General features: G+C 42.0%; 1 protein-coding gene across 2 annotated transcripts in view; it reads right to left on the reverse strand.

Annotated features, from left to right (window-relative positions):
- PRKCQ (protein kinase C theta) overlaps positions 1 to 14242 on the reverse strand; it is a 40007-nt gene that overhangs the window by 2213 nt on the left and 23552 nt on the right. Inside the window, exons 12-15 of one of the 2 annotated variants that reach the window (XM_032197462.1) lie at positions 9762 to 9853; positions 7350 to 7412; positions 3722 to 3860; positions 336 to 524 (exon numbers count right to left, since the gene is read on the reverse strand). In XM_032197462.1, coding sequence (XP_032053353.1) covers positions 336 to 524; positions 3722 to 3860; positions 7350 to 7412; positions 9762 to 9853 — 483 coding nt within the window. The remainder of the gene's footprint in view (positions 1 to 335; positions 525 to 3721; positions 3861 to 7349; positions 7413 to 9761; positions 9854 to 14242) is intronic. The other variant, XM_032197471.1, reaches the window with a different exon arrangement.

Genomic DNA, 14242 nt, shown 5'->3' on the forward strand with positions numbered 1-14242 from the left:
TCTGATTGGGATTCTTAGACTAACATGCCAAAAACAATGGCCAAGATCTGGCTGTATTTTATCTTCTTAAGAGAGAGAGTACAGATTTGATGTAGAGATAATAACAACATATGTGTCTGAGTGTGCAAGCATACAACTACATAGCTGAAATCTCTGTATTGCATTTGAAAGCTTTTGTCTGGATAGGCTTTGAGGTCCCCAAACAAGAAAGAGAAAGTGACTCTCACTGCCCCTATCATACTAAAGCTGTTTCTCTGAAAAACAGACGGAGATATACAAGCCAAAGATGACATTTCTGTCAAAAAAACTTTTATTTGACGTATGGTAATTCTTACCTTCACCAAAATGTCCTTTGCATCCTTGTCAAGCCAGCGAGGATAGAATGGGTTATCCATACGGATAGACTGGAAAAGCTCCTCTTCATCTTGGCCATGGAAAGGAGATTGGCCAATAAGCATCTCATACAGAAGGACACCAAAGGACCACCAGTCAACGGAGGTGTTGTACTTCTGCCCCAGCAATATCTGCCCAAAGAGAGGAGTGGAAAAGACAGACACAAAATGTCTGTCATCAGTATTTCATCTTCAGAACGGTGGTCAGGCCCTGACCCTTCAAAAGCTGCTTTGTACTGAATGTGATGGCAGAGGTGTTCTCCCCTACCTGATCCCTGAGCCAGTGTATCTGCCAGTAGAGGTCTGCCAAGAGGTTTCAATTTCAACAAAAGGAATTTCAAACAGCTTACCATGCAATTGTCAGTTTGGTGAAGAATAAACTATGTGCTAAGCAGGGAGATGGAACTTTAGGTAGCTTTTATTTAGGCCAAAGGGATGGGAAAAGAAGACAGAAATCAAATGTTAGAACTGAGTTACAAGTAGAGCAATGAGAGTTTGCCTTCAGTCAGTCCATTGAGTTGTGCTTTTCTGTGACAGTTATAAAATGAAGGTTATATCCAGTGTACTGTGACCAGGACAGGTCGGTTGGGGTAATGACCTCCCCAAAGAACAGATCTGTCATTTTCTTCCCCTGCAAACTTGGCCAGATACCACCAAACTTTCAGACTTCTCTCTGGAAGAGCTAAATTCATCTAATCTCTCTTTAGATATATGGTACGCAGATAAGAAAATTATGCAAATTTTAGACATCCAGCTAAATATCTACCTGCTGTAAAATGTAACCCTCTGTTCATCTCCTTCAGTTATTAAGGAATCTGGACAACTTGCTCATATATAGATAATTTCATTGCAGATGTCTAAAGATACATGTGAAGACTATGATGTCTAGGATCCTTATTGCAGTTTTAGAGCTTGAATAGAGCTTGAAATAACCTTAAAATAGGTTATTTTAAGCCACGATCTTTGCTTTTGCACCCACAGCCTGGTCGCATCACCATCCTCTATACTATGATTACAGTGTAGGTATCAGTAGCAAGCCATGAGCATGGCATAACACCAGTGAAAGCAATTATCTAAACTAGTGTATATTAAATTGCTGATAAAAATTGTGATTTAGAGAATCTTTACTCCTGGCTCTGAGGTATTGTAGGCTTGTCTGAGTTATTTTAAAGTGATTTCGTACCTTGTCTTCGTTGCTTCTAAATGCTTTAGGGCAGAGTTTGCCACTTGGGTCTGGATTCATCTTATTTCCTAAAAGTTAGTTGTCTTATTATTAAGCTAGTTATCCAGAGTCTTTCTACAGTCAATGGAGGAAAAATGGTGATTTATCTGACTTACATATCTAAGGTAGGAAGGGATGACCTGGCTTCTGGCAAAGCTAGCCCTCCTACCGTGCTATAAAGTGCCATTTGATGCTTCATTTTTAGATGAATTTTCTCACCTAATGTGAACAGTATCCCCCTCTGATGTACCTGTGGCATCTAGCAAAGCAGGACCTTAATATCAGAAGGTCCAAGCTGATGTAGAGTGTTCATGGTTAACACATCTGTCTCCAAAATTCAAAAAGAGAAAAAATGCCGAAAAAATAAAGCAGAACAAACAAACAAACAAACAAAAACCCTATTTGAACAGAAGAGGCAATATAAACAATATGTTTCATCCAGAGTGAAAAAAGGGAAGCAGCAAGTCTCCCTAATACATTTCTTTTGGGCTGCTAATAAACAAAATCATCTAAGCCTTTCCTCCTGAAAAGACACATTTCTTTTATAAGGCCTTACTTTTCAAAGTTTAAAGTGTCTGGAAAACTAAATTAAATTATTTATGTTAGTCAAGGAAAAAAAATTATTAGTTTTGTGTTCTCTAAAAAAAATGAACTCTAGAAATTTAATTTAACTCTTTTTTTTTTTTTTTTTTTTGTCAAACATTTTTGAGATAAAAAATTTCTTGCCTGGTGACCCCAAATCCCTGTATTTGCACAGCTGTAGCCAAGGTGCTGTGCCTGCAACAAATTACAGTGCTAGCAGCCACATTGAAATACTGACAAGAAGTCCATGGCTTCAACCTCTGGCAGGAGAGGTGATCCATAAACTCTAGCAGTTCTTTCAATTTGGAGGTAAAATGTTTTATATGCACTCGTTGAATCTCTAAAATAAATGATAGCACAGAAATAAAACCTTTGAGCTATTTTCAACTCGCTCTCACCTATAAAGTAAAATCACAGATAATGGATTATCACTCAGCTCTCTTTTAGGATCAGAAAAAATAAAGTTTTTTTTTTTTTTAATTTAATAAAAGCATTTTGAAATGGAATAAAAGACAATTGCAACTTGATGGCAGAGCACACATACACCTGTTCTCAGGCAATACAAATCCAATTACTGAAGAGACCTGCCCCCGTGTCAGCAGTGGTGTAACTTAGATCAGAATCGAGGCCTTTGGTGCACACTAAATGATCAATGAATTATAGAGAAGGGGAAAAAAACAAGAGCTTTAAAAGCCATTTGGAAAGTACTGATATCCATCATGAAATCATGAAATGGGAGCTTGAAAGGCAAATAAATGGATTTCAGAGTGATGTCGAACATGATGCATGGATGACTCTTAGTTTTCCTCCAGGATGAATAATGTCTTCTTTGGCCTCAGTTTGCCATCTAATTAGTCAAAGTCTCTCCACAGTGAGAGCTGTCATTACTTGAACTCAACAGGTTAAGGGAGTTTGTTCTTTTCTGAATGGATCTAGACCAAAAAATCTACATTTGCTAGAAAAAGAAAATAAGAGCTAACTTCTGTGTGGGAAACCTGAAAAAATAAGGGGAAGGGCAGGGGATCCTGTGGGAAAACTGAAGTCTGGTGTCTGTGACCATCCAGCTTTATTACAGGGACACATGAAGGCCAGCTTCAGCTTTTCTCCACCAAGTGTATCAGCTGGGGAAGAAGAAGAGCACCTGTTGATATGTCTGCAATGCACAGACCTTGTAGACTGTCTCCAAGCAAACCCCAGCCTCAGAGGGCAGTACTTCAAGTGTAGCACAAATATCCTGAGTCAAGAGGGCAGAGCAGGCCCTTAACTCGAGCTGTGAGCTCTGCCTTGCACTCATTAACTCAAGCATGGCCTGACCCTGACACAGCCACATCACCTCAAGTTTTAGGGTCTCCTTCACCTGGAGGCAGCTTGTGGAGTCAAACTAAAATAAGGTTTCTAGCCTGAAACCATTCACAAGCAGGTTATTGCTTTTTGCATGCCCCACCACCACTGACCAACAACCACGTCTGAAGATGAGTTCTCTGTCCCACAACAGCTTGCTGACCTCCCTGGATCCAGCACCTACCTCCGGAGCGATATAGTCAGGAGTCCCACAGAAAGTACTTGTCTTAGCATCTCCAAACATGTTCTCCTTACACATCCCAAAGTCAGCAATTTTGATGTGCCCCTCATTGTCCAAGAGGACGTTGTCTAGCTTCAAGTCTCTGTGGAAGAAGAGAAAGGAATCCCTTCTTTTAAAGTGTTACAGAGCCATGCAAGTGATTTTAGCAGAATACACTCATTAATTCACTAATTGCCTACATGATCCAATTACAAAAGAAGGCTGAGGGCTAGAGGATGAGCTGCTATCTCTAGAAGTTCAAAATTCCTCTTCCTCCTGTATGAGCACTGACTCATTTGCTTTATCTAACTTTACCCAAGATATTTGCATCTCTCCTTGGAGGATGAAGAATAGTGAAGCTAAAAATGCTTTGTCCAGGTTGATGCTTCTCTTCTAACACTGCCCGGAGAAGGGGAGCAAGAAGGGACTGGCTAGTTCTCACTCCCCCCTTTCCTGGGAGCTTCAATACTGCCTCTGAAGTTGCTGCCAGCTTTTCCTCCCAGTGCAGGCTGTACAAATGTTGGAAGAGGTAAGGACCTGCGAGCCTTGCATGGTAAGAACAACCCTGGACATCAGCAGAACATCCAGCAACTTTTCACTTGCGGGCTGTACTGCCTGAACCCCAGGGATTTACAAGCCCTTCACACATAGCTGCCAGGCTTCTGTCAGAGGCTTTATGCTCTGAGAGCTGCAGTGGGACGAAAAGATCCCAGAAAGGGAGAAAAAAATAATAAGTGAATATAAAAAGAAAGAAATAAAAGCAAGTGAGCTGATGAATCTTGGTCATTTACAGAGAACAAAAGGGTCTCTCCATGTGGGAATAACTTCTGAAAGGATAGAAAATAATGTAAAGAAATAAAGAAAAAGGCATAAAGAAAGGAAGGCTGGCATAGCTTCTGTGTTAGACTTTTGCATCTTGCCTAAACATTTTGATTTTCATTGTAACAATGATTCAGGGAGATGCCTGGATCAGTGATGCTCCACCTCACCTGGGATGTAGGTAGAATTTGCATACCTGGTCTTGGAGCACCCATGTTCTTGCACTGCCTGAACTCTCAGTCACTGCTCTCTCTCAAGGCTCCCTGAGCACCCAGATAAAACAACTGGATTTGTGCACAGCTGAGGTAACAACTGGTCTTTTCTAACATCTGCTGATTCACATTTTCCACATCTCAGGCAAGAGTCCTTACTATGAGGCTGCTATATAGCCACACTCCTGGTGACAACAGTTTTACACATACATATATATATAAATGTATTTTTTTTTTTTCTCAGAAATGGCCTTGACCATTTGACTCTCTCAGAGAAGATCACTTCTAATACTTGATTTTCCTCAGTCACCTACAATTGTGGGAAAGGTGTCTCTTCATCCTCCCTCTGCAAAGCTCCTTTGTAGTGTCTACAAAACTTGTCATGGGGCAATAGTTCGTTGCTGCTAGAATACAGCCAAATAAAAAGTAGGAGTCATCAATCAAAAAGAAATATAGAGACAACCAAGACATTTGCTTTCCAAGTGGCAGACACTCATGTTGTCACAATTTCCAGCTGGAATGACTTATTCTAGTTACACCATTGAGATCAATCTCTGGCTGCCAGCACTGCTTTTATTCATCTGGTAGTTTGAAGCAAAACAAAAAACCCATCACCTACAGTTCGCTTTCATTATTTTGATGAGTCTCAAACTCATTGGCTCCAGGGATTGGATTTTCTGCCAAAAATGCCTCGGCTCATTCATTAAAATTTAAGCCAACATTTCCAGACATGGGTGCATGAGACAGAACAGCTGGATTCGTTATTCTTACTACATCACAAGTGATGTAGTTTCAGAAATGATTTCTATTCACTTTTCTAAATGCTTAGTTAGCTCTGACTGAGATACTGATGGCTGTGAGTTCTCAAGTGACCTTGTGGTTATTGCTTTCAGGAAAAAAAAAAAAAAGAAAGAAAAAAGGAAAAACGAAAAAGGAAAAAGGAAAAAGGAGTAGGACTGGTCAGATATTTCCTATCAAAGCCTGATGTCCAGAGCAAAGTCACACTGACTCCTAGGAATAAGCTATTTCTTTGTACCAACATGTCTAGCTATCCCATTTTGCCCCCACTTCCCTGCACAGTCTATGGCTCCAGACTCTCACAATCTCTTGTTTCATGGGAAAATGGGCCTCCAAACCTGGCACACTACTGGTGTAGCAGTTTCAAATAAAAATGTGAGTTACAAGCAAAAAGCCAGCTTTAACAGTGCTATCACGAATTCAAAACATCCTGTAGATATTTTTAATCAACTTTTTTAAGAAGTCTAAGTAAGAACAGCAGACTCGGCTAAGTGGTTTGGGCACTTCACAAAATGCTGAGACCCCAGAGACCATCCTGGCTTAATGTTATTGATATTGATCTCATGTTTATGCAGTCACCCTCACTGGTCAATAAACAGCTCTCACATGAGCACTAATAATGAATAATGAGAGTTTATATGAATCAAAGCTTGAGTTTAATGGGAGAGTGAATTGTAAACAAGCCATTCACTTTTAGCATTTTTCTAATGTTCGTGCTATGTGACAAACATTGAAATAAGCTCATTTTGGTTTCAGCAAACATTGCTTTAGTGAACTTTCTCATGTGCTTGTGACAAGATATTTAATTCCCTCTTTCACAAAATGCTGCAGTGTAGTAACTAATGGTTGCCAAGAAGATGAGTTAGATGAGTGTTCCCCAGAAATTCAGTTTCTCTCAGAAAACAGACCATTTCCTGATATCTGCAGCCCCTCCTGCTTTCATCTTGTCCCTTGGCCTTTCATGCAGGTCTTAACCACAACTTTTGTGTATTAGATCAAAACATTCATGTATAACTTCCAAGCTCTTAAGGAGGTAAAGAAGAAAATGGAATGCACAATTTTACAGTAGAAGACTTTTCCTCTGTAGGATTAAGCAGGCTGATGCATCATGGAGTAAGTTCCTCCCAGTTTTGGAAATCTGGGAGAAGATTCTTCTGCCTGAGTGCGGCTGCCTTTAGTACCTGACCTAGTATCCATCTGCTCTCTACAGAGCCCACTGATAGAAAGTCCACTTCTCATGGACACTCTAATACAGGTTGGATGAACTAGTACCTAAAAACCATGATTTTTCTCTGTTTACTTTACTTACTACAAGAAAGGCTTGGGTGATTAGCTCAGAGTCATGATGATAAGATGGATCCCATGGGGCTGTGCAGATAACCCCAAAATTAAGGTATTGCTGTCTCCCTATTGCTGTTACCTGAGCTGACCTTTTCACCACTGTTCCAGGGTAAGCTACACAGCAGAAATACCACATTTCTCATGGTTAGCTTAACCTTATATATCTTCATCCATGGAAAGATTAAACTGTGTGCTTATTCTGAGTGCTCTGTGAAAGACTTGGTGTAAATGCATCAAAGAGTTTGCTTTAATGTTAACTGAAATAGGACTGAATTCCTCAGAAGGGCTCGAAGCTGCCTTTTTCTGAGCCATCTCTTCAAAAGAAAACAGCAGGCCATCTTCAAAAGTGAATCTGCATAGAAGTGTGATGCCAGTAAGTGTAAGAAAGGTTTAACATATCGGACAATGAGGAGTAAAATTACCTGTATATTATGCCCTTTGAATGGAGGAACTGCAGCCCACATATGATTTCAGCAGCATAGAACCTGAGTGACAGAAAGAACAAGTTAGGACGGTTGCTTTCCAACAGCTGCTTTCAACTAGACCCCCAAAAGATGGAAACTTTGCCTTCACAGGAGCCAAAATTTCATTAAGTCCCCAGTAAGTTTGGAGTGTCTCCAGAAGGCTTAGAGTAACTGGAGTTTACAAGTAACCAATGGACAATGTGGAATTCCCAAAAGCACTCCACGTAGCCAGTACTCATACCAGTACTGAAACCACTCTGGCAAATGGCAGGGATTTGAAGCCTACTAGTTTTTGGGGCTTCGGAGACAACAAAACATGGCTAGCTGTCATTTTCTGATATCTAACAGTTTCTGAGGACATGTCCTTAAGTGCCTGAGGATGCCTCCAGGTCATAAGTGAAGCAAAAAAACCCATTACCCAGCTCCAACTCTGTACCCTGCCTTGCCTCAAGATATGGTTCCTGTAGCAAGGAAGGAAGAGTGGGTGGTTTCTGCCTCTCCCTTATTTACATATTTCATGTAAATCAGTGATTTACAACAATGTACCAGACTGCATCAGACTTATAGTCAATGTTTCAGAACTCAAAAAGGCAGGTGGAAACAGCTGTGTTCAGTGGCTGCTGCACAAAGAGTTGAGTAGTGCCAGCACGGGGACAGGCAGGAGGACATCTGGGCTTGGGGACAACAAGCTCCTCAGCTGGTCACACAGATCTCTTCACTGCCCAGATTAATGACTTGCTTTTGAAATTTTATTCAAGATGTGGATAAGCTAGCAAATCAGTGGCCTTTCTGTGGAGTCTTTTGGAGTTTTAGAACTTTGTTCTTAACACATTTCTGCCTAAAGGACAAAAACACGTCCTGCTGCAGAGGCAGCATAAAGCTGAAGCATCACTGCATAATGAAAGCACTCTGCCCAGAAGGGAATGTAACCACAGGTCATATCCCCCAGGTATTTGTATCCTTTGCTTCACCAGTCTTCAGTGCATTGGCCTGAGGGCTTAATTCTGAACATTCACATGCTTTTGGAAAAGAAAACACCCAGCAAATTAAACACTGATTTAAATGATTTTTTTTTTTTTTTAATTATCAAATAAGAATTAATTCTTATAGTGGTTTCAGTGTTGACTTTTCAAATACCTTTTGTTCGCAGAAGGATTAAAAACACCTTTCATGTATTTGAATTCTTCTATTTACTTTCAACAGAGCTAAATATATTTTTAATTCTCTTTTGGTGTATTAATTTTTGATTTGAATTTACCTTTGCAGTTTTGATAAGCCTTGATCTTTTTTTTTTTTTTTTTTTTTTTTTTTTTTTTTTTTTTTTGACTCAAACCTTAAAAGGAAAAACGAACATATTCTATTACTTCTAACAAACAAGAGCTTTGCCTCTGATCACTGGACTGTGAACCTCATTTGAAGTGGTGTTGTAAAGAACAAGAGGTTGAGATGGCTGAAAATGCACCTGTGGGATTTCTTTGATGGTGGCAAAGCCAGGGTGGAGGTTAGGTGCACAATGTCATTTCTGGGGCCTCTGGTGCTGGGCTGAGCAAGAATTCAATGAGCGCAATTGTAGAGCAACCCCAGGGCTGCTGTAATTCAAAGCAGGCACCTGTAGGTTGCTTTAGCATGAACCTCATCCATGGGCCATCTAAATAAGATCTTAGGCATGCTCAGGGCTGTTTATAGACACTCTAGGCACTTTCAGAGGTAAGATTTCAGGTGAAGAGCCCCCCTGTGAAAGGCACTGATCCAGCAAGCAAAGCAGCCTAAGGCACAGCTTCCATTCAGCCCAGCTTTTGGCTGTAAGCAAGTGTTTGGGGGAATATTCTGAGGTTAGCACAAGCTATGGGAGCCAATTCACATGCTGGAAGGAGGCCCCTTCTTTGTAAGCTAAAGGATGAGACTGCAGCCAAATGTAATGCTGACGAGGGTGTAGCAGCATCTGTAATGCTTCCAGACAGAAATAGCTTCCCTGATTGACCAAGAATGCAAAGCGAGTTCACATTTGACTGCAATGAACTGTGTAGATATGCTCTAAAAAGCCTTCTGTGGGAGGGGAAAGATGACAGGGAGAGGAAGTGACTTGCTCCAAGTCAGCCAGTGAGTTGGGGTGATGACCTGTGCGTCTGTTTTGTTCGTTTTGGAGAGTGCTGGGTTTGGAAGTGGTTCTGTTTCCATGCTAAAATCCAGTTGAGAGTGCTTTGAAGATGGGGGTAAGGCACAGAGAGGTCAAGGGATGTTCTCAAGGTTACCCTCACAGGACAGTGTTAGAGCAGTGAATAAAACTAAGAGCCCCGGTGTCCCCAGCTGCCATCTTTGCTTCTACCGTGTGTGAGAGCTGCAAGCCAAAAGGTAATCATAACATCTTACGTGGCTCTGGGAAGGTCGAACTTATGACAATTCTGGATATGGAACATGAGGTCTCCTCCATTGAGATACTCCATCACAAAGAAGAGATTTTCCTAGAGAATAAGACAAGATGAACATTAGGGGTGGGGAAGGGGGAAATAAAGTTGAAAAAGAACACCCAGAAATCACTCAAAAAGAGGAAGGAAAAGATTACAGCCAGGGTTTTGGAGAGAAAGCAGTTTCTTCTACAAATTCCTCATTTTTGTTCTTTGTTCTCCAAGCCTATACTCACCCTCTGTGCTTTAATTTGTATAATTAGCATTAGCAAACATTGTGAATCCACTTAATAACTAGCTGGTGCCATTGCTTTTTACCAGCAGAGCTCAACGGTCCCTAAAAGGGGACGAGTGACTCTACAGTGCTTGTTTAATGGAAGGACAGAGGGACAGGTTTACTGGGGGACTAGGCAGAAGCAAATCCCAGCAAATCCTCTGGTCCCAGCCCTGATCATCATCCATTCAGTGGAGTGAACTCAGGCTGGTATAACCTGCATTCCCATACATCTTTTATGGGCGAACATGGGTTTGCCCCTTTTCAAGTTACCAGAGACACTGGCCAAATGCAGCAACCTGTTCTGTTTGATTTTAAGCCTGGGAGCTGCTCTATTAATAAGGCAGGATTTTACGTGCCAATAGGAATACTCATTAATTACTCATTCTTCTGCATTCTTGTTGGGTGCTTGCATGCCAAAGAAGACTGAGAAAATATCCAGTCCTTGTTCCCAATCACGTGCAACCATCAGCTATTCTACCAGGACAGCAGAAAACTCTCTTTCTGGTACATAAGAGGAATGGGGGGATCTCTGAACTGAAAACAAACAGCAGAAAGTGTCACCTAGGTCTCCCTTCCAGCCCTTGGTGTATGCCATATTGATCCCCTCACTGCCTCCACCACCAGGGAGATATCAGATTTTCTTTTTTTTTGATTCAAACCACTCACTTTACCTATAAAGCAGGAAGAGCTCCATTCTCTTTATTGTGCAATGAGCTATGATGCTCCCAGTTTAAACTTCTATTTCACTACTCTCAGCTTCTGTGCAAAAATGCATGAATAAAATAAAATGGATGCTGTATTTTCTCTGTTTATTAAACATCTCAAGTTAGTTATCTCCAGGCTACGCTAAAGTTTATGAATATGCTCCTTTTGTTGCCTAGCACCCATCACAACTTGGAGGACAGGGGGGGAATTTTCACGTATATTTTTAACAGCTGAAGGAAGATTTTTATCCATAAAATCCAATGTAAGCATCTCTGGCAGCAAGCCAAGAGCTGGCCATTTAAAACAAAACAAAACAACAACAACAAAACACACAGTGTTTGTTCTTTTCAAATAACAGCTGTCTGCTCTAATTTGTGCAATTTCTTTAGCCAGCTCCTTTTAATTACAGTACTCTTGTTTAAATGGAAGTCTGGCTGGAAACCCCACCTGTCATCTGACAAGCACAGGGCCAGAGCTGGTCTCCCAGGGTAAGAATACACATTTTTTTCCAATAAATAACTGGGTTCAGGTTTTTCAGTTTGAAGGTTTGGCATCTGTAGAGGTGTTTGGACATAAGTCAGCTTAAGGAAGTAAGGAGACCAAATGAAGATGGGTAATTTAGTACAGAAATGCAAAAATCTTGGAAACACGAGTTCAGGAGCCAGTTAAAACATTTGACTGGTGTTCGTTGTGAAGATACACAGCAAGATGATGAGGTTTAGCTAACAGCAAACCAGAAGATGCATGGATGACACTGAGACAGGAGGAACCTCATGGGTCTTCAGATGGGCCAGATTCAGCTTCAGTGGACTGGGAAGGAGAAAAACCCTGTATTTTCCTGGGAGGTTCATTGACTTTGGCTACATCTTATCCCCCCTCTTTAAGCACAAATTGTAGTCCACACCTAGCAGAACAAGGAGTCATGCTCTGCTTGCTCATGGATTTGCGCAACCATCTAATGCACACATTTAATTGAACGGGGAACTCTTATTACATCCTTCTGCCATGATGGGAAAGAAAAAGTGGACAACATCTCAGATTAATTGGCATTCAAAGATCATTATAGGAGCTCAGCCTCTGAACTGTCTAAAGATATGAAGCTGAAGACTGCAAACCTGACTTAGGAATACTTACTACTAAAGTTCATGGTCTATAGGGTGCTGGGATGCTACTTAAATGCTGTTGAAAAGAAAGATGGCATAACTCTGAGTTTTTTAACCTCAAATGGGAAGTTGCCCTTGCTTCTTACAAAGGTCCATTGTCTGGCATGGCCTATGGAGAAAAACTGCTTGAGATCAACCTTAAGTATGCAGTTATGAGAGATGTAATTAAGCAGTGCAAACTGCAATGAACTACTAGAGACAGCTACCAAAGCCTGAGATCTATGGAGACATCGAATAGCTTAAAAATAGGAAGTGGAAAAAAACTTGCTTGAAACCACTCAAAAATTAAGTGTGCTGGAGGGCAAAAAGGGTTAGAATGGCACGGAGGACATGTTTGTAGACAGGCTGCAACCTACACTTCCTCTTGTCCTGGGAAAGTTTTCTGATGGCTCCTTCTTGAGTCTGCTTCTACAAGGCTCTGAAGTCTGCTAGGGCCTAGAGCAGGTGGGAGTGGGTTGAGAAGGTACATCTGAAGTTGCAGCTGAGATGGCAAGATTGACAAGAAGATAAGATGCCTGTATCCCCTGTGATGGCCCCAGGTCAGGGGTGCTCAGCAAGAAAACATGAATGCTGTCCCTCAGCAATGAGACCTACAAAGCTCTGAAGGAGCCTTGGGGGGAGTCCCCCCCTTCACCCTTGTTGGCTGCCCTGCAGACAGACCACGGACAGCTTGCTGACCCCCTTTGAGAGCATCCTTGGGTAGAAACACTCAAGTTAAACTTCTGGCCACTGTTCCAAACTCAGTAGAACAGAACAAGTCTGCTCTTACAGCAGAGTTTGGGGCCATCCTTTATAACCCCAGAGTTCAAGGCGGACTGGAAGGACATTTCCTACACAGTGGGTGCTGCTCCAGGATAGTTGGTGCTGCCTTGAGGACATCAATGTGTCAATCATTCCTTACAAGTAGGTCACCTTCCAGGGACCTTCTCCATTGCTCCAGAGGGAACATGACAAACCCTTCTGTGGGGTGATGAAGTTCTGCTCCTACAGCAGACAGAACTACAACATGGTGCCATACAACACAGAGCCATACAACACAGACATGTACAAGCATGCATTCTGAATGCAAAATAACACAGTGCCCTGGTGAACTCCACCCCACCAGGTTACTGCAGAAATTCAATTTATTGACCTGTCAGTCCCTCAGTGCCCATGCTGAGCTGATCTCTCTGCGGAGCCGCCTGATCTCCCCAGGACGTGGCAGGGAAGGAGTTAAACCAACCTGCTTCTGTTCTGCACGCAACTGTGAGAATGAATAGTCACCATCAGAAACGCTTTCAACTTTATAAACAATGAGTACAAAGCAGGCAGCATTTAAATCGATCTTTTGAAGGTACAGCCTAGAACAGGCTCTTAAAATCCTCAAAGCAGCTGGAAGCCCTCCAGAGCACTTTTCTGTGGGGACTATCAGATTCTGTTTTCTTTGCATTTGAAAGCACTTGCACACATACAAATATACTATTTAACACCATTTACTGCAGAGCAAAATTCTTCTTCCCAGGGCTCCCAGGAGGATGGATATTGGAATAATTAATGTTTCAGGACCGCGTAGCATTACCCTTACCCTGCGGATAAGGCTCCTTAGTGCAGAGTAAGTGCCCTAACTCCACTGCATGCCCATTGAATTACATTGGCCCTTGCAAGAGAAAGGTTTGTCATGATGCAGCTCCTACATCTGCTTCTTGTCTTACATTTTCCATCAGCTCAGCCCAGCCCTCCTGAGTGGTCTCTCCCCTGCCCTGGGACCCCCCCATGTCTGACTCCAAGAGGTGCTGTGACCTGGGCTCCCATCCCAGCAAGCTGCAGGGAGATGGGGACACCAGAAGAGGTTGTGATGCTGTGCTGCAGAAAAGCAGGTCCTGCATAGGTTGAATCTCTGGGATTTAATTAAATAGGCAACATAATAGTCATATTCAAAATGCCTATTGAATCCCCAGTCCATGCTGTTCATGAACAATGTGCCTGCACATTGGATTTATAGGTATCACTGCTTACAACCACGCTGAGGAGCACCCTAACAATTCAATCCTCTGGGTGCTCATCCATGCTTTGGATCTATTTTATTTCATGGGATAAATGATGATAATCTCTCCGCCCTTCTCTACCACATCACCCAGTGACCATTGCTGTCTCATTCACAGAATCCCATCCTGTAGGAAAGCGAGCAATGCACAAGCTCCCCGTCGCACCTTCTCCCACGAGGATCAGTTAATTCAGGGTCAGTCCTTGCTAGTAGGTGACCAAGAGAGGTATTGACCTTGCTATTTTCATCATCTGGATTAGCAACGCCAAATTGTTACA

The sequence above is a fragment of the Aythya fuligula genome, chromosome 1, assembly GCF_009819795.1.
Source record: "Aythya fuligula isolate bAytFul2 chromosome 1, bAytFul2.pri, whole genome shotgun sequence".
NCBI lineage: Eukaryota > Metazoa > Chordata > Aves > Anseriformes > Anatidae > Aythya > Aythya fuligula.